Source organism: Chlorocebus sabaeus, chromosome 21 (genome assembly GCF_047675955.1).
Source record: "Chlorocebus sabaeus isolate Y175 chromosome 21, mChlSab1.0.hap1, whole genome shotgun sequence".
Classification (NCBI taxonomy): domain Eukaryota; kingdom Metazoa; phylum Chordata; class Mammalia; order Primates; family Cercopithecidae; genus Chlorocebus; species Chlorocebus sabaeus.
This window is the reverse complement of record NC_132924.1, coordinates 95,407,509-95,433,476: the sequence shown is the minus strand read 5'-3', so window position 1 is coordinate 95,433,476 and position 25,968 is coordinate 95,407,509. Positions and strand designations below refer to the sequence as shown.

Here is a 25,968-nt window from a genome sequence, read left to right as displayed (position 1 = left end):
TGCCTTTACCAATAGAGATTTTGTTTTATGATGTTTTTCCTTGTCATTGTGTTGTTAAAGAATATATACATTTCAAATAGTTACATTTCTCCAAAGTAAAAAGATTACAAGAAGTAGATTTGCTTCTTTGCCAATTGTATTCAGTTATTGTTAAGACTTAGTTCCTCTAAACTACCAAACTGTACACTGTGGATGTGAAAGGAGATTTTGTTTGGTCTTTCTTTCTCTTAATTGTATTATATATGGCAAAAGGAGAAATAAAGGTAGTGTTTTTTCAACATTTTCACTGTAGATTCAGCATGGTGTTGTCTGATTCTCTTATTTAATGGTGCATTTGAGGCACTGAATATTAAGGTGAAGAGATTTAAGTGAATAAAGTGCTATGGGAGTGTTCACTGCTTTGCTGTGATTGGTCCCTAGAGAACTTAAATCTGAGGGCATTTTGGCTAGACAAGGAGACCAGGAGTAATTACTGGCAGAATGAGAAGAGAGAAGCAATGTAGGTTTGTGATAGAGCTTTGATGCTGAGGCCAGGGTGGAGGGCAGAAATAAGTTTTTCATTAGTCAAGAGCAAGAGGTGACTTTTTTTTCTAAGCTAGCTCATTAAGATATATTTAGCTAAATAATGTGGTGCTTTAAACAATTTTTTTTTTAATTTTACTTTAAGTTCTGGGATACATGCACAGAGTGTGCAGGTTTGTTGCACAGGTATTTTCCACTGCGATGTTGTAATAAATGAGTTTATTTCTTTAATTTTCTTTTGTAGACTAGAAATACAAATTTGAAGTTAGTGTATGTGAAGCAATTGTTGGAAAGCTGAGAACAAATGAATCATACAGCAGCTTTTTTTTTGCTTTTGCTTTTATGCTTTTTATAGTTAAATTTCAATATGTTTTGATGTAGGAATATTTTACTTTCAAAACGTTTGTTTCTGTATTAGCCTATGTACTTGCATAATGGAAAGTAATAGCATGACCCTTTGCCAAAATATTATATGAGTTACCTTCTTACATGGGCTGATAGCACAGTCCTCTAGAGTAATTTCACCATAGTAATGAATGCTTAGCAAATCTTGACTCCACAGTTAGGTATAAAGAACTGAAATGCATTGTTTTTCTCCATCTTCAGAGCACCCTGAATGTCATTCCTCTGTTAGACCACACCTTGCACTAAGTTGGGTTTTAATAAGCCAGAAAAGGCAAAAAATGAAAATAAAAGATTGCTTCCCTGCCTAGCCCATTTTATTTCCAGTACCTGTCTCACCTTTACCTATAATTGAGAAATTCAGGGACCCTATATTCTACATACGTGTAGATAGACAGAAACCACCATGGTGACAGAAGCACATATGCATGAATAATGGCAAAGGTACTGGTTGCTAACATAAGAATTTTCCTGCATAAAACATAATTTTGGGGATTTGCAAGAATCTTTATCCTAGTGAACAGTTACAATGTTTGTTCTTATGTACACAATATAATTTCCTAGTAAAGTATACGTATCCATTTTACCTCTTTGTATGAAACCCTACCACCATATTTTTTTTGTTGTTTTTGTTTTGTTTTGCTTTTTTTGAGACGGAGTCTTGCTTTGTCGCCCAGGGTGGAATGCAGTGGTGCCCTACCACCATATTTATTTCTATTTTGTTCTCCTTGCCCTGCCTTATTAAGAATTGTAAAGGAACAATTAGAAGGCTGAACAAAGAAAATATTGGATCATTCAAGATTTTATATGTTTTTTTTCACTGATGGCAATTGATACAGAAAAGAAAAAACAATGTATTAATGATAAATCTAATTAACAGGGGGAGTTCATGATGTTCATTTTTCCTTTTTCTTCTAGCAATGGCTCAGCAACATCAGAAGACCTTTTTTGGAAACTTGATGCACTGCAAATGTTTGTCTTTGATCTGCACTGGCCAGAACAGGAATTTGCCCACCACTTAGAGCAAAGACTTAAACTAATGGCCAGTGATATGCTAGAGGCCTGTGTCAAAAGGTAGACATGTATTTTCAAATTGCTGCTTAATGTTCCAGCACCCAAAAATATCACTTTTTATCAAGTACCTAATATATTATTGTCACAGCCAAAGTTTCATTATGCACTACTATTCCAACATTTAATGAGCATTAGGTTGTCTTGATTAAATTCTGAGGACCCATGTAATTGATGAAATTGGCTGCATACTTTTTTTCAGGTCTCTCAACTATTGCCTTAATCAGTAACATCTATACCATATTAATGGTTTCTTTAGGGCTTATTGTTATCTCTCTGGGAATACCGTGCTTTAAATTCCCAAGGTAATATCTCCTGAGACATATGAATAAGGTCTGTTATGTTCTGTATGCATTATGTACTGTGTCTGTGTGCTGTCAAATGGCATAGTAAACTCAAAATAGGATCAGCACCATCGGTTGTTCTGGGATTACTATTTTCTGGTATTTTCTGTCCACATCTGATGAGTTCCATCTACCTGCTTACATTCTTTATAACTTAACTGGAAATAAGTTATGAGGCTTTGTATTCTTCCAAATGTGCTTTCATTTTATAATAGTTTTACAAAATCAGCTTTGCATCCTAATTGGTCAAGCATTTTTTTTCCATTGTCCTTGTTCATTATGTATACAAGGACGATATGGAGCCACATATTAGAAAAGCATTCAAACACTGGTTAGGCCAATTGGATATTTCTGAAATCTTGAAACCAAGAAAAAAAAAAAATCTGTCTTTAGAATAATGTTCAGTGACCCCTTAAGGCAAGGGCCTGGATTAGGTAGTTTAATGTTTTTTAAAAATCATGTTTGATTTTCATGTTTCAAATCTGTGGATTTTCATAGGATACTTCAGCAAAACCAATTCAAATTGCTCATGATGCAGTTTCTTTCAAAACCCTGTCTGCAATTTTAGGTTTTTGAAAGAGAATGTAAGTGACATAAAAAAATTACACATTGTCTGTCGTACATTGATTACGATGTTTAGTTTTCTAGACTTGTGCTTATTTTTTTTCTAATTTGGTAAGCCCTCTCATAGAGGATATTTTCTGCTTAAATGCATACAAGTGTGTGATTTTTCTACTTGTAAATTCAGACAATTAATTCAGACAATAAGTGAAATTACGAGTTTTTTTCCATTAAATGTGGTACTCTAGATATAACAAAAAGCTTCATTTGGGTTGTGATACTGCCTGAGTGACTGGATAAAGCTAGGCTTAATATAAAAATATCACAATCTGATCTTTCGTTGAGACACCTGAAAAGAAAAGCATCCCACCCCTTAGTGCCCAAGCACTACCACAGTGCTTACTCCTTATTTGCATGTTTTAAATTAGCATCTTATAGAGTTGATTTCACTTTTTACAAGACAGGTGAGGTGTATAGCAGAATTTCTTACTCTGAATTCGTGTTTTAAAAACTAGAACAAGAACTGCATTTGAACTCAAGCTACAAAAGGCAAGCAAAACAACTGACTTGCGCATTCCAGCTTCTGTTTGCACTATGTTTAATGTATTAGTCGACGCCAAAAAGCAAAGCACCAAACTCTGTGCCCTGGATGGAGGACAAGAGGTATGTAGAATTTGCCACATGGGGAAAGGAAGCACAGGGTGCCTTGGAATGCGAGATGCTCTTTCCACAAGGCATTCTCTAGATTGGATTGAAAAGACCAAGTTCTCCAGCACCAAATGTTTGATCTTTTCTTTATTATAATAATAGAATGCCCTTTATCCTTTGCTCATGTCGGTTTCTCCTTTTTGATATAAATACGGTCTAAAATTGCATAAGTGGCCATGAATTTTAGATACAGCTTTTAACAGCTTAAGTGTTGTGTCATTTACATAAACCTTGCTTTTTACAAGCAAATGAGAAATCTGGAAAGCTACCTGTTTTGTTTATCAAATCTAGAGTATCCAGAGTTTGCATCTATAAAAGACACACAAAAAAGTATGAAATAGTTTATTTACACAGTAGTTCCCATTTTAAAAAATTTAGGTAGAAATAGACTTAAAAATCTAGACCTCATTCTTATCAATAAATATCCTATTCTCTCTATTTGATTTATATTTTGTTTGGTTTTATATTCAGAAGTACAATTTTATTTTACCCCATGATTTTTTGTTGAGAGTGGTGATTGGGTGAAAATTGATTTATTTTTCTTCAATTATCTGTTTAAGTTGACATTTTGTTGCCTTTTTTTCCCATTGTAATTACTTTTTCTTCATTTCTTTATTCTTCCCTTCTGTTCTCTTTCATCATCTTTTTTTTTCCCCCATGGCATGATCCAGTTTGGTAGTCAATGGGTAAGTCTCATTTTTTTTTCTAAAAGCACATTTCATTTGAGTTACTATTTTTGTAAATATATATTTTTATTTTCATCTTTTCAAATTAGAATTATATAAATTTATTTTCAGATTTTTGGCTTCTGTATTCGCATATATAAGGCTAACAGCTTACAATAACATAGCAATAGTCCAAAGATTCACTAAACCACTAAATACTTATACCTTAAATAATGACAAGGGGAATGTTTCTCCCCTGTTAGGCTGCAGAATTTATAAACTACTCTTAAAATTTTAAAGATAAAATGATTTAAAACCAAATTAATTCACCTTCTTTTAAATTGAAATCTGAATAGCTATAGGAGCAGAGTGATTACATTTTTCAAGCATTTATCTACAGTATACTTTTAATACCAAAAGAATTTCAAGTTTGGAGCTTTAGATGACATATAGCCCCTAAAAATTTGAACCAGAAGTCCACACCCAAAGTCACTTCATAGAGATGAACCCAATGGTGGATTTCAGTGAGGTACAAGCCCACCAGTGATACAGTCTTTCCTCCCACTCATGGCCTAGGATGTGACCATCATCAGAGGTAAGGAAGAGGCAGGCCTGTGTCATGAGACTTCTGCCCGCCTCCACAACAGGTCATCATAAAATACCATCCCAGAATCCCTGAGTTACAAGGTTAGAAAAACTTTATGCATAAAGGATTGACTAGTGTATACTTTTTTTTAAAATTTTTTCCATGAGTCAGAATGTCTTTGTGTCCTGCAGGTAGGTTACATCTTACAAGTCTTACAGTTGACAATTGGGAATCAAACTCAGGGTGATTCTTCCTGGGCTGACAATTCTCATCCAAGCAGAAGGGCTTAGTTAACTGTGAAGGTAGATGGGAAGGATTACTACTTGTGAATTCTATACCTATTGCCCCAGATATAGAGATTAGCTATTTGGCCATAATTTATATTTATGCATGAATACACAGTTTTATTATTTGAGCAATTCAGCAGGAAAAAAATGTATTTATAATACCATAGCAAACAACCTTACAAATATATCAAGTAACTGATATGTGTTATAGAATGTTCAGTAATTACCATTCTCTGATCACTTACAACATGATTTATTATATCTAATTATCTGAATAAGTAGGCAACTGGCTTAGATACCAGTGTTTCCTATTTACCTCCTCATGTTATTTTTAATACCCAGATGTAAGCCTTTGATTGTCTGCCTGAGAATGTTATCTTGTTTCTTCATAAACCTATTCTTTTCTCATCTGGTGTGTGGAATCATCTTCCATTGATACTGGGTTTATCCATTTGTTCTTGTTTTAACATACACTGCAGTACCTGACATGCAGTAGGCACTTAGTAAATGTTTGAGTGAATGAACAGATTTGTTGTCACGGCTTTAAAAATCCTCCCCTGTAGAAACAACTTGCTGTAGTACTTAAGAGGAAAAACAGGCACACACACACACACACAAATGACGAACATTGTTACATTGTCAAATGATTCTTTACATTAATAGGTGGGTGGTTTTGAAGAGGAATCTACTGCTGTTCATTATGTGTGCACCTGTGCATTCACACCAGAGACAATTAGTTCCCCACAACTTTCACACAATTAACATAGTTCAAAATGTGCAGGTGTAAAACCCATTAGCAACCCTGAAAAAGTGGCAAACAAGAATTTCATTGCAAAAGATTTTTATACTTTGTTTTTTCTCTCCAGTAAACATACATAATTGCATAGACCTTCCCTCTCTATATATGCCGAGATAAGTTTTGGAATTGTTGAAAATTAGTGTATACATTACATATACAAGTGAGTCAGTGAACCCCATTTAAAATAGCAACAAAGTTGTTGAAAAAACTAATAACTAGACAATTTGGAACCATATAAAAATATGTACTACATAGTTAAACACGGCAGCAATGTTTTTGCTAAATTATAAATAAATTACCTCTCCAAAATCTCTAGTAAATTTGTTATATTGTCATCACTTGGATAAAACTTGCACAACTCCTTCCCCACAGTGCATTCCCTTCTGTGCTTCTAAGTTATGATTCTGTTTTCTTACACGCTACATGATGATGCCAACATGTTCCACTGAGGCCCAGAATAGGGTTTAATGGAGTGATTAATGGGTGAGTGATCTGCTCATGTGACAGCTATGTGAAATGAGTCAGCAATCTCAGGCCAGTCCCTCAGGGACAGATGTTGAGATCACAAAACCACCGAAGTGTTTAGGATCTTCATTATTCATAACTGCACAAAAGCAGATGACTACATGGGCTGTAGGCATTCATCAGCCCTCAGAACCATTTCATTCAGTGGTCCCATTAGTTAATGATGAAGGTGAAAACTCATTAATATGGCAATTCAGGGGAGCAAGGGTCCCTACTTGGGCCAATTTTATTCTCAGTTAAATTAAAATGCACCCATTTCTGGAACTAACAATCCAGTACCTTTAAAATATTATATACCCCAAGACAAGATCCAGAATCTTTTAAGAAAGCTGGAATTCACTGGTATCTAATTAGTCTTCATTTCCTGAGTGTATTTGTGTAACAACAGTCAGGTGAAGTGGTGCTGTTCGCCTGATTGTAGAGAGGCCAGGATTTCGGAATGTGCCTGACCTATGATTTCCCTGGACTTCAAGAAGTAAGGATTCCTGAATGGTTATTTGAATGTAAGTTCAGAGTCACCTGCTGGGAAAGCAGGCACAGTTTGCCTTTGAGGGCAGATGTGGGGAGACTTAGCTCAAGAATGAATTGGAATCTGACAAAGCCCTAGAATCTAAGATTATCAATCCAACTTGAAGTATTCTAAGAATTTTATTTTTTTCTTTTTTTAAATTTCAACTTTTGTTGTAGATATGGGGGTACATGTGTAGTTTTGTTACACATGGGTATTGCACCCAGGTCCTGAGCTTGGTACTCAATAGGTAGTTTTTCCATCCATATCTCCCTCCTTCCCTCTCCCCTCTAGTAGTCCACAGTGCCTGTTGTTCCCATGTTTATGTCCATGTGTTCTCAGTGTTTAGCTCCCACTTATAAGTGAGAACATGGAGTATCTGATTTTCTGTTCCTGTGTTAATTTGCTTAGGATTATGGCCTCCAGCTGCATCCATGTGGCTGCAAAGGACATGATTTTGTACTTTTTAATGGCTGTGTAGTATTCCGTGGTGTATATGTACCATGTTTTCTTTATCTGGTCTACCGTTGATGGACACATAGGTTGATTTCATGTCTTTGCTACTGTGAATAACATGGCAGCTGGGCGCAGTGGCTCACGCCTGTAATCCCAGCACTTTGGGAGGCCAAGGCGGGTGGATCACGAGGTCAGGAGATCGAGACCATCCTGGCTAACACGGTGAAACCCTGTCTCTACTAAAATACAAAAAACTAGCCAGACGAGGTGGCGGGCGCCTGTAGTCCCAGCTGCTCGGGAGGCTGAGGCAGGAGAATGGCGGGAACCCGGGAGGCGGAGCTTGCAGTGAGCCGAGATCGCACCACTGCACTCCAGCCTGGGCTGGAGAGTGAGACTCCATCTCAAAAAAAAAAAAAAAAAAAAAAAAAAAAAAAAAAAAACACGGCAATGAACACACAAATTCAAGTGGTTTTTGTTTTGCTTTTGTTTTCGTTTGTTTGGCGTAGTGATCTGTATTCCTTTCTTTGGATATGTACCCAGTAATGGGATTGCTGGGTCAAATGGTAGCTCTGTTTTAAGTTCTTTGAGAAATCTTCAAACTACTTTCCACAGTGGCTGAATTAATTTACATTCCCACCAACAGTGTATACGCATTACCTTTTCTCAGTATTTTTTATTTTTTTGTTTCCTTCTGTCACCCATGCTGAAGTGCAGTGGCATATTCATAGCTCACTGCAACCTTGAACTCGGGCTCAGGCGATCCTCCCACCTTGACTTCCAAAAGTGCTGGGATTACAGGCATGATCCACCATGCCCAGCCTCTGATAAAAACTTTTTAGGTTTTTATTGTTGGAAACAAAAATGTACCAAATTCTTACAAAAATGTCTGTTATACTAAATGGGAAAAAAAAAAAAACTATCAATTTTACCTTATAAATGTCTATGTAGATAAACTCTGTTTTTACCTGTGATCTCTTTTTGCATGTTCGTGTTTGTCTTTGAAAGTTATCTGAAAATTTCTAAAAAGCTGCTTTTGTGAACTAGTTTAAGCACACCACTGATCTTAGAATGTTTTAAACAACCACTGAACACTCCTGTACCCACCCCAGATGAACACATAATATCCATTGTTATTTTGGCAGTTTTTGACTTGCCTTATTTTAAATGTGTGCACACACAAATATTACTTTCACAATTAATCATTAATTACATTTATTGATGTATTTCAATTTCTGGTTTCATCCTTGTTCCTTAATTCTACAGCTTCCTTTCATGTTAATTTGTCATTTTCCTGAAATACATCATTTAATAAATCTTTTAGCAAGGATTAAAAAAAAAAACAGAAAAAGAAAGTTATCTGGGTCCCCTGATGAATGACTTTTTCTAGCTGACTTTGTATTACCTGTGTATGGCATATGTGAGTTATAATCTGCAGAATATATATGTAAAATGGGAATTCTCAGGCCGTCTTTTCTGTCACACTCATGCGCCTCTACCACCCCCACCACCTGTGCAGCCAGAGCAGATTCTGAAAGTTTCCAGCAGTTGTAATATTAGTGTAAGTCATATCTAATCAGATACATTTACAATAGCAGAATCCCATATTATAGAAATCTGAAAACCTCACACTATTTGGATTTACCCCTTGGGTATTAAATTTAAGATGTATACTTCTTTCTTTATTCCTTTCTTTTTAATATTGTATGTGTTTGTTTTTGTTCATTCATTCTCATTTTCTCTCCCTCCCTCATCTCTTCCTTTTTTTCTGTTTATCTCTGCTTATGGCTAGATCAGGTATCAAAGCAAGCAACAATCTACAGGTGTGTATTATAGGAGAATTTAATGGTTCCTATTGTCCCTTGACTTTCACTACTTTTCAAGAAAATGGGTATCAATGACCTCTTTTGTGGCTCATCACTTGATTTTAAAAGATTTGCCAGAATCAATTCAACCCAAAAGTTTAACATGTAGAAGCTCTGTATTTTATATTCGATAGCTTTCTGATGACATCTGATCACTTTGAGTTCAAAAAATGAAAGTTATGAAAACACAGAAAAACACTGGGGATAAGGCATATTTAGGAAACTGCTTGGAAGTCTGGGTGCCTCAATGCCTGTATGCTTTGGAGCACTTTCCATGTAAGAGGGAAGTGAGATACTTGAAACCCAACTCCTGTATCTCTTTCCTCTTCTACTCCAAAGAGTATCACATGGCATTTCATTTCCTCTTGCTGCATACACTGATCTGGAGTCAGAAGGGTGTGAAACAAGAGTGGCAGAGCAGGAGAGCCAGGCAGAGCTTATTTGCATAAGCTTCTCCATCACACAGTCAGCTGCACAGCTTTCCGCCAGGAGCTGGCGGGCCTTTTTTTGTAAGTGTGTCTGTGGAGGGATTACCCTACCCATCAGCCCGTGCACTGGAATTGTTCAGCTGGTCTCAGATATGTTCATGTGTGGGCCTGCCTGGCTCAGAAAATTATTAATAATTTAGATTGGATCAGAACTTTAACTGCCAGCCAGCGTTTTCAGGCTCTGTTTCTTCTACCTGTTTTTCTGTCTTCTCTCCCCTTTTCCTTCTCTTCAAGATAGAAACCCACTCTCTATGTTTCAATTCCATTTATCCTCTGGGGAGCACAAATTTGGGAATTGATAACGGCTTTAAGTGAGACAGACGTGCTTTAGTGGGTGCAATATGTGCTCAGAAAATTCCACATTCACACTGATGTGGTTAATTTTAGATCACTCATCATTACGCACTTATATTCACACCCACACACACTCAGACTCACACAGAAAAAAAAATAATTCAGACACTCCAAAATTATCCTTCCTTTATTTATCATTTATGCAAGTTGATGATAACCACTTGTAGCTGTCGGAACCCTTGGGGAGAGGGGTGGAGTGTCGTTCCTGAGTATTCCAAAGCAGACCTAAGTTGATGTTTTGTTCTGTGTGGAAACTTTGAGACATGTTTTCAGCACAAAAAAAAAAAAAAAAAAAAAATAGCTTTCAAAAACTTACATCTTAAGAAACCATTCAACCAGCAGTGAAGTTGGTCTAATGTTTATATTGACCTGAGTACTTTTACTCTATGCATTTTATTAGCTGTTCCAAGAAGCCTTGAACCATCAAGATAGGGTTAGTCTTTACAAGTCACATTTTCTGTGAAGTGGCTATTGGGGACAATCAGCTGTCAGATAAATGCTTCTAAAGGAAGAATTACTGTTTAAATGGATGTACCTTCACAAGCCTTGGAAGCCAAAGCTTCTGCTAATTTAAGAATGGAGCGCTTTAGTATTCTCTAAAGAAAAAAAAAAAAAAAGTCTTTCAGGTTGATTTTAAATACATCTTTTTTTGGTATTTATTTAAAGGCATCTTTTTCATGAGGAAGCGGTAATAAAACTATGGAGAGTGAGTGATGTTTCATTATACCTTTTATGGCCTATTAATTTGTTACCATCTATTCACCTTTGTTGATGAAATTCTAATTTTGCCCTTGCTCGAGCATATTGTAAGAATTGTATAAACTGCTGCTCCCTGTGCTGACAAAAAGGTCCTTTTAGAGTGAACAATTGGGAGCTCATTTTATTTCTAGAGCACATTTAAAATAACTTATGAATGAGAGTTGTCAGACATGAAATGCAGTATTAATTAAATCTTTTTCTAGTCTTTTTGCTTCTCCAGCTAAACCAACCCTTTAGAAAAATACATGGCCACCTTAATTATAGAGGAGAAGACAAAAAGTATCCTTCACATTCCTCTGCCTGAATAAGAATAAGAACTCGATTCATCTAAATAATAACCCCATTAGCTGCTTAACTCAACAGTGCACATGGGAAAATTTTCAAACCACAATGTGAAAAGTGTTGATTGGGTGGATCATTTTCAAGGTTTTGTTCTTTTAATGTTCAAAGTGGTCATTTTAAATAAATCCAATAGGTCATAACTAGTAGATTTAGAGCATTTGTGACTGATGACAAAAATTTTGTGTCCATGTCAACTAATGAATTTTTATCTTTTACTATCTAGCAACAGTACCATTCAAAAATAGATGATCTGATCGACAACAGTGTAAAAGAAATCATTTCGCTATTAGTTTCAAAGGTAATGTATTATTTATTCAGCTTTTTAAATCAAAGTGAAAAATAATTTTCAGTGGAGAATTTTAAAAATATTTTTGAACATCTAATTAGAAAAATGTAGTTTAAAAGATTAGGGCAGGAAAAATTTATAATCTTCAGAAAAGTTAGGAGCAAAAAAGGTTAGGAACAACTTTTGATTGTTTTTTGTATATAATAAATTTTGGCTTTTCCTAAAATTGTTGTCATTTTAACACTAACTCTTCTTCCAGTAAAACCTTATTATGTCACATTCATGTTCTCTTGCTATATAACTCCATAGCAGCTTTGAGTAGCCATCAGTCCTTGAATTTAGCCCATATTTAGTGGCGACGGCACTAAGACTGTAGATCTGGTCTCAGAGACAGACAGAGAAAGCTGCAGGGTGACATCTGAGGTCCTCCACGCCCAGGAGTTTCCCAGGATTTCCCATTTGATGCTCAAAATACCTTTGATAAAAGCTATGATCTTTCACTGTATAAGAAGAGATGAAGCAGTGGATGCCTCATTTAGTGATTAGATGATTTAGATTCCCACTAAGGTGTAGCAGACGGTCATGGGTAGCATTTGAGATGGGGGGCTGATAAGGAAAGGAAGAGAGAACATGAGAGCACCGGGAGTTTAAGAGGATGAACAAAGAGAATTGTCATGTTCCTAGAGGTACTTTCCTGTGAGCAGATATATCCCATGCTCTCACAAGGCTTCATCAAAAAACCCCAAATCAGGCTTCTTCATAAAACAACTGGAAGGATGACAAGAAACAAAGGTAAAACCACTCCCAATTTAATAAACAGACAAAAGACATCCTGTTTAGAAAAGAAAAAAAAAAAACAGAGATGTCACATGAACATGAACAATGTTAATCCTCAATAATTTAAGGAATGCAAAGTGAGCTACAAAATATACTATTTTCTCTAGCAAATTAGCATACATGTTTTTAAAGTAACATTCAGTTTTAGGTGAGGCGAGACACTCACCTTTCCTATATAGGGCAGTATAAATTGTTACAGCTGTTCTGGAAAATAGTTTGGAAATACATCAAGTACATTAATACCTTTTCACCTTTTTCTATTTTGTCATACTAAGATGCACAAAATATATACTATTGGTATTTGCCATATTATGTCTTACCAAAATTTGGAAACAACCTTAATTTCTAATAAGGGAAAAGGTAAAGCAAATTATGGGACATCTGAAAAGGTAAAGCAAATTATGGGACATCTGTATTAAGAAATGATACTATCAAAGACTATTAATGGTAAATGAAGAGTTTCATAATATAGTATTAAGTGAAAACAGCTGAATATTTAAAAGTATAAAGTATGGTCTGAATTTGCATCTTATAGGAAAAAGACTGTTAGGATAAACACCAGAATGTTAACAGAGCTTTTCTCTGGGTAATGGGAGTATAGTTCATTTTTTATTGTGTCTTCAATATTTTTTGTATTTTTCAAATTATCTAGTGTCATGTCTTAGAGTGGAAAACAATCACAAAGAAAAACGATGTTAGAATCACACCACCTCACCAGCTTATTTTTGTTCTCCTGATTTTTGTCACTGCACCAAATACCTACACATACACATACCTCACACACTCACCAACAAGTGGATAGATAGAGAAAAAAATAATAGGAAAACCATGGAGGGAAGGGGTGAACCACTGGAGAATCAAGCTCTCTGAGGAAGAGCAGTGAGATTTCCACCCTCTGAGGAGCCCAGCACAGCAGCTTGCATCACCACACAGTCAACCCACTACAGTGAAATAAAGTTAACTTTGCACTTTATTCTCTGTGAAGCCTTCAGGGAAATTTTATACAGATATAACCAACCCATGAACATAGTGCTCATGCAGAAGTTGCCTTTTGTGAGAAGTTTGCATAATTGGCATCATTCAATTACAGGCTAGCTATAGATGATATAGGGTTAATCAAGCAGTAAGGAAAAAGTCCAACAAGTTTTGCTTTTGGGGGTGGGAAGGAAGAGTACAGAGAAGGCAGATGGGGCTGCATGTCATCTCTGCATCCATTTCTGGCAAAGTAAGACACTTAAATTTTTCTATATCAAATATATCTGGTTAATTTTAAAAATAGTGTATTTGAGCTAAGTAAGGAGAAGATATTCTAAAATAACCTGCACAGTCCACCAGTAGCTACTAGCCACATGTGGTTGTGGAGTACTTGAAATGTGGCTAGTGAAGCTGAGAAATTAAATTTTTAATTTAATTTTGATTAAAAGAGCCTCATATAATACTGGATATTATATTTAGAAATCACCACTAGATTATAGTTTTCCTCTATGCCTAATTTATCCTGCTGTCAAATAGTACTTATCTTTAATTCTTTGGTTGAAAAGTATAAAATAAGTTTACTTGATAGGTTGAACCAAACATCTCAAGCTTCTATAACAGATGACAATAATTGATGTTTTCTAAAAAGATGATGCAAATTATCTCCATAATTATGATATTTTAAAACCATTTTATTAAGATATTAACAAACAAAAAAAGTGTACATGCTTAATATATACAAGATGAGTTTGTAGATAAGTATACAGCAATATAAGTATATAATCATAAAACCATCACCTCAAACTGTACCATAAACTTACCCACCACCTCCCAAAGTTTCCTCCACCCCTCTTAAATAATTATTTCTGTGTGTGATAACAGTCACATAAGATCAATTCTTTTAGCAAATAGTATTATTTTCTGTAGCACTATGCTGTAGAGTAGCTCTCTAGGACTTATTCATCATGCATAACTGAGACTGCTTTCGACAAATATCTCCCCATTTCACCTTCCCCTCAGCTCCTGAGAAACCAACATTCTACCCTCTGCTTCTATTATTTAGACTACTTTTAATTCCTCATATAATTGGTACTATGTAATATTTAATCTTCTGTGTCTGACTTATTTCACAGAGCATAATATATTCCAGGTTCATCTGTTTGTCTAAAATGGCAGGATTTCCTCCTTCTTTTGAGGCTGAATAATATTTCATTATGTGCGCATAACTCATTTTCATTATCCATTCACCTGTCTTGTGGATATTAAAGTTGCTTCCAAGTCTTGCCTACTGAGAAGAATGCTGCAAAGAAATGAGAGTGCAGATATCTCTTCGATATACTAATTTCAATTCCTTTGGCTATCTACCCATTAGTGGGGTTGCTGAATCACATGGTAGTTCTATTTTTCATGTTTTGAGGATTCTACACACTATTTCCCATAGTGGCTACACCAGTTCACATATCAACCAACAATGGGCATTTTCTTCACATTCTCACCAATACCTGTTATCTTTCGGATTGTTGATAAAAGCCATCCAAACAGATGTGAGCTAATATCTCACTGTCATTTTGATTTGCATTTCTCCAAAGATTAGTGATATTAAGCTCTTTTTTGTATACCTGTTGGCCATTTATACATGTTCGTTAGAGACATAGTGCTTTGCTCATTTTTTTTAATTTTTAATTTTTTTTTTTTTTGCTATTGTTAGATGTCAACTCCTTATCAGACAAATAGTTTGTAAACATTTTCTCCCATTTTGTAGGTTGCCTTTTCATTATGTTGATTGTTTCCCTTGCTGTGCAGAAGCTGTTTTATTTGATATAATCTCATTTTTTAAAAAATTTTGTTGCCTGTGCTTTTTGTATCATAGCCAAGAAATCATTGCTACAGCCAATGTCAAGGAACTTTTTCCCTATGTTTTATTATAGAAGTGTTATGGTTTGGGGTCTTAAGTTATTTAATCCATTTTTACTTGATGGTGTTTTGTTGATGGTTTTGTTGATCCATTTGTTTATGGTGTAAGATAAGCGCCAAATTTTATTCTTTTGTATGTGTACATCCACTTTTCCCAGCACTATTTATTGAAGAAACCATCCTTTTCTCTTGACACCCTTGTCAAAGACCAGTTGACCGTATGTGTGGGGGTTTATTTCTGAGTTCTCTGTTTTGTTCTGTTGGCCTATACATCTGCTTTTATGCCAGTAACATTGTTTTGCATCACCACATAGTCAAAAATCAAGTGTTTTGATTATTTTAGCTTTGCAATGGATTTTAAAATTAGGAAGTTTCGTGCCTTCAGTGTATTCTTTTGCTCAGAATTGTTTTGGTTATTTGAAGTTTTTTGTGGTTCCAGATTAATTTTAGGATTGCTTTTTCTATTACTTAAAAAAAAAACATTAGGATTTTGATAGAGATTGCATTAATGTGTAGATCACTTTAAGTAGTATGGACATTTTGACTATAATAATTATTCTAATTCATGATCGTGGGATTTTTTTTTTGTTTATTTGTTGTTTGCTTTAATTTCTTCAGTGTTTTATACTTTTCAGTGTACAAGCTTTTTGCCTTCTTGGTTAAGTATATTTCTAAATACTGCATTATTTTTGATGCTATTGTAGATGAGATTGTTTTCTTAACTTCCTTTCCAAATAGTTCATTGTTAGTATGCAGATATGCGAATGACTTTTTTAAATTATACTTTAAGTTCTGGGATATATGTGCAGAATGTGCAGTTTTGTTACATAGGTATACACCTGCCGTGGTGGTTTGTTGCACCCATCAACCCATCATCTACATTAGGTATTTCTCCTAATGTTATCCTTCCCCTATTCCCCAGCCCCGACAGGCCCCGGTGCATGATGTTCCCCTCCTGTGTCTATGTGTTCTCATTGTTCAACTCCCATTTACAAATGAGAACATGCGGTGTTTGGTTTTCTGATCTTGTGATAGTTTGTTGATTTTTTTCCTGCAACTTTTCTGAATTTGTTTATTCTAACAGTTCTTTTTTGTAGAGTCGTTAGGGTTTTCTATATATTAAGATCATGTAATCTGCAAACAGAGATAATTTTACATGTTCTTTCCTGATTTGCATGTCTTATGTTTCTTTTCTTTTTCTTTTTTGCTTATTTATTCTATCTTATATTTTTGTCTACTTACTTTGGCTAGGACTTCTAGTACTATGTTGAAGAGAAGTGGCAAGAGTGGGCATCCTTGCCTTATGCTGTATCTTAGAAAAAAACACTTAGTTTTTCACCATTGAATATGATGTCAACTGTGAGCTTTTCATATACAGCCTTTATTATGTTGAGATAATTTCATTCTATTCCTAATATTTTGAATTTTTTATCATGAAACATTACTTAGTTTTGTCAAGTGTTTTTCTGCATCTATGGAGATGATCTTGTGATTTTTATCCTCCATTCTATTAATGTGGTGTATCATAACAATTGAATTGCTTATATTCAAACATCATTGGATCCCAGGGATCAATCTCACTTGGTGATGCTGTATGATATTTTAATGTGCTGTTGAATTCAGTTTGCTAGCATTTTGTTGAAGATTTTGGTATCCATGTTTATCTGGGTTTGTAGTTTTCTTTTCTGGCAGTATCTTTTGTCTGGCTTTGGTATCAGGGTGATGCTTGCCTCATAGAATAAGTTTGGAAGTGTTCCCTCTTCTTTTTTTTTTTTTTTTTGGTAGAGTTTAAAAATTAATTCTTCTTTAAATGTTTGGTGGAATTCACTTCTTCAAATATTTGGTAGAATTCACTTTTGAAGCCATTTCTTTGTTGGGAGGTTTTTGAATACACATTCAGTCTCATTTGTTATCGGTCAGCTTTATTTTATTCTTTCGATGGTGTCATGTTTCCCTGATTTTTCATGATCCCTGTAGCCTTACACTGGTATCTGCGCCTTTAGAGAAACAGTGACCTCTTCCCCTATTTACAGATTGACTTCAGCAGGAAAAGCCCTTCATCACTCACCCCAGCTAGAAATTTTGTGTGGGCCAGCTGTTAGGGCCTGTGCGCAGGCGTGATGCCAGGGTCCACAGGCAGGGTAGACTGTGGTTTTATTTCATTAAGAAAAACTAAAACATAAGGCAGTGATTCTTAAATGTTAGCACACATACACAAAAAAATTACCTGAGAGCTGTTAAAATGTAGATTTCCATACCCCAGTCTCCAATGATGCCGAGTCTTACGTTTGGGAAGAAGGGAAGGAATGCGCATGTTTAACCAGCCACCATGGTTATTTTACAATAGGGAACCACGAGTTAGACTTTGAGAAACACTGCTCTGGTAAATCTTCATCCAGACTGGCATGTAAACCTTTAAACTTCAGGATATTTAAAAAAATAGCTTATAAGATAGTTTATTCACACTTGTTTTTACCAAGGAAGAAATGACTTTTTAAAAAGAGTTTTAAAGTACCTACTATGAAACAGTCACTGTAACTATACATATGTGACTTTATTTAAGCCTTACAAAACCTATGAAATGAACATAAAATAAAGTACTTTGCATAAAATTATATACTGTGACTCTGCCCCTAATGAAATGGGCAATCTTATCCTCAGTTCTTGATAGGAACATAATTCTCAAAGTACTTTATTAAACTGATGCACGTCAAATACCTAATTAATTAGTGAGATTCAGGATTCAAACCTCTGAGCTTCAGATCCTTAATCCAATGCACTTAACTGATTCTACATCTCTGGGAAATCTGTAAAGAGCAACCAGCCCTTAAAAATTAAAATATGTGGTTTCTACATTAACTGTTACTACACTGTCAAATTCTAAGACTCATGTCATGGACATTTGTATATCATAATAATTAACTCAACATAAAGTAGATGAAAATAACACTGAATTTCTCATATCCCAAATATTTCTTCCCATATTTTAATTGTTCTGTGCATATTGATAAAAGTATTTGCTACATCTGGATAAACAATAAACTGCACTTTCTTCTTTTTACCTCTCCTCTTCAAGGCCACCTTTATATCCTCTTCTTACCTCGCATGTTTTCACAAGTAACCTGAGAATGAGCCCAGGTTCTCAATCACATACAGTACTCAACAGTATGTGCCCCTCCCTACTATATACACATTTTATGTGCCTAGAAAAGGTCTTGGCCTTCCCTCTCTGCACCCTTCTCTCTTCTCTGGCAACTAAGTGCTGTTTCTTCTTGGGCCACCATCATTGGTCCTCTATTGAATTTTTTCCTACAAATTTCTGTGACTTTTACACTTCCAGCTTTAACTCTGTGCTTGTGATTCCCAACTCTGTATGTGAAAGGCAGTGCAGAATCGCCATTAAAAGCCCAACTTCAGACCTGGGTTCACATTTCAACTCCTCCACTAGCTGTCTAATCTTAGTCAAGTTAGTTAAACAAGCTTTTTATGGCTCAGTTTCCTCTTCTATAATGTAGGAGTAACATGATAGTAGCATTTATGAGTGTTAGTGAATAGTAAGTAAGTTAATACAGATAGAGTTTTAGAACAGTGGCCAACACATTGTAAGTATTAGTTGATATTGTTATTATTGTTCTTCTCATTTTTTTGTCACCTAAAACCCCGTATTTCCAGTTGCTTTCTATACATCTCTACAAGGTCAATGTCTAAAAATACCACATCACCTCCACCCCACCCCAGGTGCCTCTCGTTTTGCATTTGCTGTCTACATTGGCGGTACCGATCACCTCATTGCAAAATCTCGTCATCCTAGGGTCCCTGTCTTTATAGAATCTGCTCAAGCATGTCACGCAAGAGGATATCAGGGCCTTGAGTCAATCTCCTAAACACTCCCTTTTCTGCCTCATTCCATTCTCACTGTCACTACTATAGTCTTCCAGGCCCTCATCATTTCCCCACTTAAATTCTTGCCTCACTGATCTCCACCATGGTTCCCCACTTCACCCTTGATATGGTTTGGCTGTGTTCCCACCCAAAATCTCACCTTGAATTATAATCGCTATAATCCCTATGTGTCAAGGGTGGGAGCAAGTGGAGGTAATTGAATCATGGAGGCGGTTTCCCCCATGCTTTTCTCATGATAGTGAGTGAGTCTCACAAGATCTTATGGTTTTATAAGCATCTGGCATCTCCCCTGTTTGCACTCACTCCATCCTGCTGCCCTGTGAAGAAGATGCCTGCTTTTCCTTTGTCTTCCACCATGATTGTAAGTTCCCTGAGGCCTCCCCAGCAATGCAGAACTATGAGTCAATTAAACCTCTTGCCTTTGTAAATTACCAAGTCTCAGGTGTTTCTTCATAGCAGTGTGTGAACAGACTAATATAGCCCTGAAGCCAGAGTATCTTTCCAAAATACAGATTTGACCATTTCTTGCCAATGCTTTTTATGTTGTAGGCATTCCTTATTCCCTGTGCCATCATTTCCTAAATTGTTTCTCAGCACACCTTGTACTTGAATTTTGTTGATGTCCCATGAGGTGAGGTTGCTAACCCATTTGGGGTACACTATATTCCTTGTAGTTCAAGGTGATGCACTGTTTGAGAGTGCAGTGTTCCTACACTTAACCTGTCCTGAGGCCCTTTATTCCAGAATTCCTAATAATATCTTGCAGGAATTAATATTCCTTAGAATATTGTTTGTGAAAGGTTGACCCACAAGAAAAACTTTTTAGCATCACCTACAAGTCCCTTCACAGTATAATTGCTCTTGTCTCTATAACACTCTCCCCCACATCTTAAACTCTAGTTGTTCCAAAGTTCTACTGTTTTCACAGTTTTTCAGACCCCTGTGCCTTTTCAAATTCTGCTGCCTATTTGAAGAGCCCTTTTTTGCTTTATTCTTGTAATTCAACTAGAAAAGTCTTGGTTTGCTGTCCTTTCTAGAAGACATCTTACCTTCCTAAGCAAATTTAGCCCTCTCCTCACCCAGTGCTCTCTATGTCCACTTTCTGTGCCATTTCTTCATGGTTGTGTGTGTCTCTGAGTTCTCTTTAATGCATTATTCTTTGTACACTACTTGTCGTATAATCCAATGAGTGTTTCCTCAATAAGTGGCATTAAGAAAAGGTGAAAGTAAATCTGGAAAATGCTAAAGAAATGTGCTCTGACATCAATACTCTAGTTCTTGTCTCTAACCTAAAAAATAAAATAAAGTCCTTTGCATAAAACTATATACTGTGACTCTGCCCCTAATGAAAAAGGGCAACATTCATTTTTTAAAAAGGATTAAATTCGCAGCCATGAGGCAATGTAGAGTTTCAAGATGCAGCTCTATGCCAGAAAGTATGCTCAATGCCAGGGATACAGTGCTCAGCAAAACAACAAGGTCCCTGCCCTCAGGGAGTTTGCTAACCCTTGGAGAAGGCACACTAACAAACATAAAATGCAACCCATACAAATGTGTCATGTAGGATTATCTGTGACAGTGACTCATTTAGTCAGGGAGGACAGGAAAGATTTTCCCAAGCAAGTGAAGCTTGAGCACAATTCCTAAGAATGAAAGAGTTAACCAGGAGGAGATGAAAGGACCATTTAAGTGGGAGAAACTGCAGAAACCAGGAACTCGGGCAAGACAAGGCTGCAGAAGTGAGCAGAAGCTTGTAGGAAGTACTAAGGAGCTTAAAGTCTTTATCCCAAGAGCAATGGGAAGTCACTGAAAGGTTGGAGAGTGTGGGTAGGGAATTAATCAGATTTGCATTATAAGAAGATTCATCTGACTGCCTGTAGCAAACAGATTGGAGAGGGGGTAGTCTAGAAGCTGTTACTTGGTCTCTGGTGAACTAATCCAAAGACATTTAAGATGTACAATGAAAAGGGAAATAGTAAGGAGTACTCTTAGGTTTATGGCCTCAATGTTAGTATCATTCCTGGATGTGGGCTGTCCTGGAAGAGAAACAGATTTGGAGAGAAAGACCACGATGTCAGTATTGGACATGTTGAGATTGACCTGCCTTTGAGACACCTGAGGGAGGAGACGTCAAGGAAGACATTAGCTATTTGGGTCTGGAGCTCAGAGGAGGGATGTGGGGTCAAAATATTGATGTGATTATAAGCTTTCAACAATTGAAAACGGTACTGTATCAGCAGCCACTGTTCTCAGGCCAAGGTGCTGTAACTGGAACACCTATGGAAAAGAGGGGAAGTAACCTTAAAAGAAAGGGAAAAAGCCAGAAAAAGAGTTCAATAATTTTTACCATGGGAAAAAAATAGGAGCATTAAATCTTACCAAGGAAAGAGTATATAAGAAATGTCGTATTTATTGCTACTTTATATTAAAATCAAACCAACCAAAGTGTGGCATCATCAGAAAAGCTGGATTCTAGTTCCATTTTCTAATGTTACCAGCTGAGTCTCCTCACATGACTCATTTGCCTCATTAGAAAAAGTGGAGTTACTGGATTTTAAAAAAACAGCCTTTTCTCAATCTAGAACAAAAGTCCTACGCACATATCTGCATAGAGCCTGCTGGTGACCTGCATCTGTTGTCTCCAGGCTCTAGAAACTCATAGCACACAGAATGCTGGACTTGGAAGAGTCCTGAGGTCATCTACTAGGGACTTTTCAAACATTTTTATAGTTTGTAAGAGAGATTTTTATATGCTTTAAAAATGTTTATAAAATATATTAATGTCTCAAATATATATTAGCACTGCAAAAGGTAACACCAATCAAATAAAGTGTTGATGTCAGTCTGATTAAGAAGGGAAAGGAGGCCTGGGGCCCTACCTGGATGGCCTCATCTTTCAAGGCAGGACTAGTCATCAGTCCAGCCTCCCTGTTCACAGATGACGAAACAGAGGCCCAAGGTCACTCAATAGATGTCAGCAGAGCCAGGATTTGGCCCTGAGGTCCCTAAGCCTATGATCTCTCCACAACATCATGCAGAACTTAGCCAGACCAAGGAGTGAAAGAGTGGCTTCACCTTCATCTTCTTGTGTCCCTTTTATATCTGGGTTGTACCAGCCAGCCTGTGGGTCCCTCCATGCAAACATTCTGTGAGACCAGCTTATAGAGTCCAGCTAGAGTAACCGGGTGGGGCAACTCTGAGTCAGGTAGATGAAAATGTGATACTATATATAGCAATGAAAATGCCAAGGCTGGGTGCAGTGGCTCACACCTGTAATCCCAGCACTTTGGGAGGCCGAAGTGTGCAGATCACTTGAGGTCAGGAGTTTGAGACCAGCCTGGCCAACGTGGGAAAACCCTGTGAGATAACTCAGTTATTCAGGTGGGCCCAATGTAATCACAAGGTCTTTAAAAGGGGAAGGAGGTGGCAAAAGAAAAAAATCAGAGAAAAAGATGAGATGGCGAAAGTAGGATTAGAGAGATGCTGTGTTGCCAGTTTTGAAGATGGAGGACAGACACCATGAACCATGAAATGCAAGCAAGAAGCTAGAAAAGTCAAGAAAACAAATTCTCCCCTAAAGCCTTCAGAAAGGAATTCAACCCTATTGACACCTGTTGTAATTTTAGCCCAGTGAAGCGTTTATTGGACTTCTGAACTACAGAACGAACTATACCATAATAAATATTTGTTGTTTTAAGCAAAAAAAAAAAAAAATACTGGACATGGTGGCATGTACCTATGTTCCTAGCTACTCGGGAAGCTGAGGCATGCAAATCACTTGAACCCAGGAGTCAGAAGTTGCAGTGAACTGAGATCACGCCGTTGCACTCCAGCCTGGGTGACAAAGTGAGACTGTCGCAAAAAAAAAAAAAAAAAAAAAAAAAAAAAAAAAAGCCAAAGAAAAACTGGGGAAGGCTTAGAATAAGAATATGGTTAACAGAGCCAAGAGTGAAAAAATGACAACTCTCAGAAAGCACTCCTGAACAGGGGCCTCAGTCAATTCCGTGTATGAATTAAAAGATAATTTCTATAATGTCCAACTTCCTAGATTCTCAATTATTGTAAAAAAAAAAAAAAAAAAGGATTTAGGAAAGAATATATACTTTTCCCCCAACTATATTGATACAGATATACAGGTGTATATACATTCTCTCTGTCTGTCTGTCTCTCTTTCTCTCTCTCTCTCTCTCTGTTTCCGGTAACTTAGAATATTTTCCCCTGGACTTCTCTTAAGAATAGGATAGATAGAAGACAAATCTGATCTGACTGCCTACATTATGTAATTAAAATTTCTTGTTAATGTAGCCTGCTGAAATTAATTTCATTAAATTTACTCAATTTACTTGTTTGGACCAAGGCCATATATTCAGAAGGCACCTGTTCAAATCCAAGTATGTGCCCAAAAGGAATAGCATACAATTTTAGGAGCCTTTAGCAGAGAGAGATGCAAAGTAAAATAATTCACTTTATTTGTGGGGTAACAGTGAAAAGGAACAGTGAGAGAAAACACTGTGGTGAATTCACCAACATCTGGTCTAGGTGTGTTATTTTAGAGGTTGTCCTAGATACTTTGCAGAACAAGGTATGTTATGAATAAATGCATGCTGTCAAACACTCTCCCTCCTTCCTATAGATGTGCAGGATCCGATAAGACCTTTTAGGAGTCAGTTGGAACAAAGCTTCAAATAAGGAGTTTCACAGCTGGATTCACAGAAAGAGGATGGGAAAGAGACAATTGTATCATGTTATATATATATATATATATTTATATATATATATATATATAAAATATGTATGTTATATAGGGTTTTACTATGTTGGCCAGGCTGGTCTCGAACACCTGACCTCGTGATTCACCCGCTTTGGCCTCCCAAAGTGCTGGGATTACAGGTGTGAGTCACCGTGCCTGGCCTCATATTATTATATTATATATTAACATTCTGATTTAGGGAAAACAACCTATTTTCTCCTAGTTCATGATATTCTGGTTCTGTGTTCACGTTTTTTTTAGAATATGTTATTGAAACATTTTTTTTTAATTTTGAAAAGTTTTTAAAATAGATTCAGGGGGTACATGTGCAGATTTTTAACAATACTAGTTAGTCCTGATCTTAACACACAAAAACAAAACAGCTAATAGATACCCCTTGTCCCATCCTGCCCCACACAAAACACTTAGTTTTTCATTATCAGTCATACTAGGGATAGTTGTGTTTTCTGTGGAAGATTTTATAACATACAGTGTAAATGATGCAGATATTCCTTGCTTATTTCATGAAGTGTCACAGCTAAAAATGCAAGAACTCTGTGTTTTGAACCCTAGCTGGAATCCTCCCTGTCACTTAGAATTTATGGTTCTACCTTCCATATGAATCTTATATGCTGTCAAAATCAACAAGAAATGTAAATACACATGCCTTGAAGCACACTTCATGTTTCCTTCTACCAGTCGCTTCCAGGGGCTTCATGAGACAAAGTTAGTAATTCCGCAGACAGATTTAGGTGTTAAATATTTTTCAAACAAACCCAGTTAATGGCATCAGTAATAAAGAGCAGGGAAACAAAGAGATTGTAGTGTTTCATTCCAACCCGACATCCTCAGGAGAACAGAGAGCACAAGGCAAACCCATAAGTGTTTATATACTCCCTGAGCTGTACAGAGAAAGTTCACAGGAAGCAGTTAAAGATGCAGCAACTAAACCCAGCATTTAACTGGGTTTCTTTGAAATCTTGCTGTTTTATGCAATTAAAAACCAGGTGGAAGGTATATCATTACTAGTCAATCTTGAGGTTTATAATAGAGTTTGATTTTTAAGGTAGCTCTTCTACTAGGTGTGCCTCAACAAAAATCTCACAAAGAAAACCTTCCTATAGGAACTGTACAGCTCAGCTGGTTAATCCCAGAGGTGCTGTCGCTGCTCACTGTCATGTAAGCACTTAGATTCCCTGCTGTACTGAGCCTCCCCAGGGGCCTTTAGGGATAGGGAGGAACCCAAGGAAAGACTCTCCACTACTTCTGAAATGGAGACAAAGAATTCTGAGGCATGAATGCAACAGACCACAGGTTGACACCTAGGACTAACTTGTGTATCAGCCAATGCTGTGCCATGCTCTGAAGAAGACGAGCCAGATAGGCTGCCATATGCCACAATGGAGAAACTTCTGCCCTAAATTCATTTGCCAGCAACCTTGCCAGAGAGTCATTTTAGCCACTCCATCTCTGCTATCCTTCAACTCAGCTCCTGTGCCACCTCATAAATGAAGCTGACCCCATATCCTGTAGTCAAAGACATTCTTCCCTCTTCTGGTTCCAGCTATACTGCTTACCGTCTACACTGCCCATAACACTTCTGCCTTGTGTCATGTGCAGTTATGTTCATGTCTGTCTCTCCCACTAGTTTGTATTTCCCAAAGGAAAAGGTCTAAGACTGTTGTGTTTTTGTATTTCTTATCCGAGGTACTCATTAATAATTATAACAAAATGACACTTACTCTGCCTTTTTTTTTATTTTTTATTATTTTTTTTTTTTTGAGATGGAATCTCACTCTGTTGCCCAGCCTGGAGTGCAGTGGCATGATCTCGCTCACTGCAAGCTCTGCCTCCCAGGTTCATGCCATTCTCCTGCATCAGCCTCCCAAGTATCTGGGATTACAGGCGTCTGTCACCATACCTGGCTAATTTTTTTGTATTTTTGGTAGAGACGGGGTTTCACTGTGTTAGCCAGAATGGTCTCAATCCCCTACCTCATGATCCACCCACCTCAGCCTCCCAAAAATGCTGGGATTACAGGCATGAGCCACTGCGCCTGGCCAA

The 25,968-nt window shown here is 36.7% G+C and overlaps 1 protein-coding gene across 8 annotated transcripts in view; it reads left to right on the top strand.

The window, feature by feature from the left end:
- Positions 1–25,968, top strand: part of CADPS2 (calcium dependent secretion activator 2) — a 560,307-nt gene that overhangs the window by 488,934 nt on the left and 45,405 nt on the right. For 4 of the 8 annotated variants that reach the window (XM_073009305.1, XM_073009307.1, XM_073009308.1 and 1 more), the window contains 4 exons: positions 1,843–1,998; positions 3,416–3,563; positions 4,280–4,294; positions 11,463–11,537. In XM_073009305.1, the coding sequence (XP_072865406.1) occupies positions 1,843–1,998; positions 3,416–3,563; positions 4,280–4,294; positions 11,463–11,537 (394 nt within the window). The remainder of the gene's footprint in view (positions 1–1,842; positions 1,999–3,415; positions 3,564–4,279; positions 4,295–11,462; positions 11,538–25,968) is intronic. The other 4 variants (XM_073009306.1, XM_073009312.1, XM_073009309.1 and 1 more) reach the window with 1 other exon arrangement.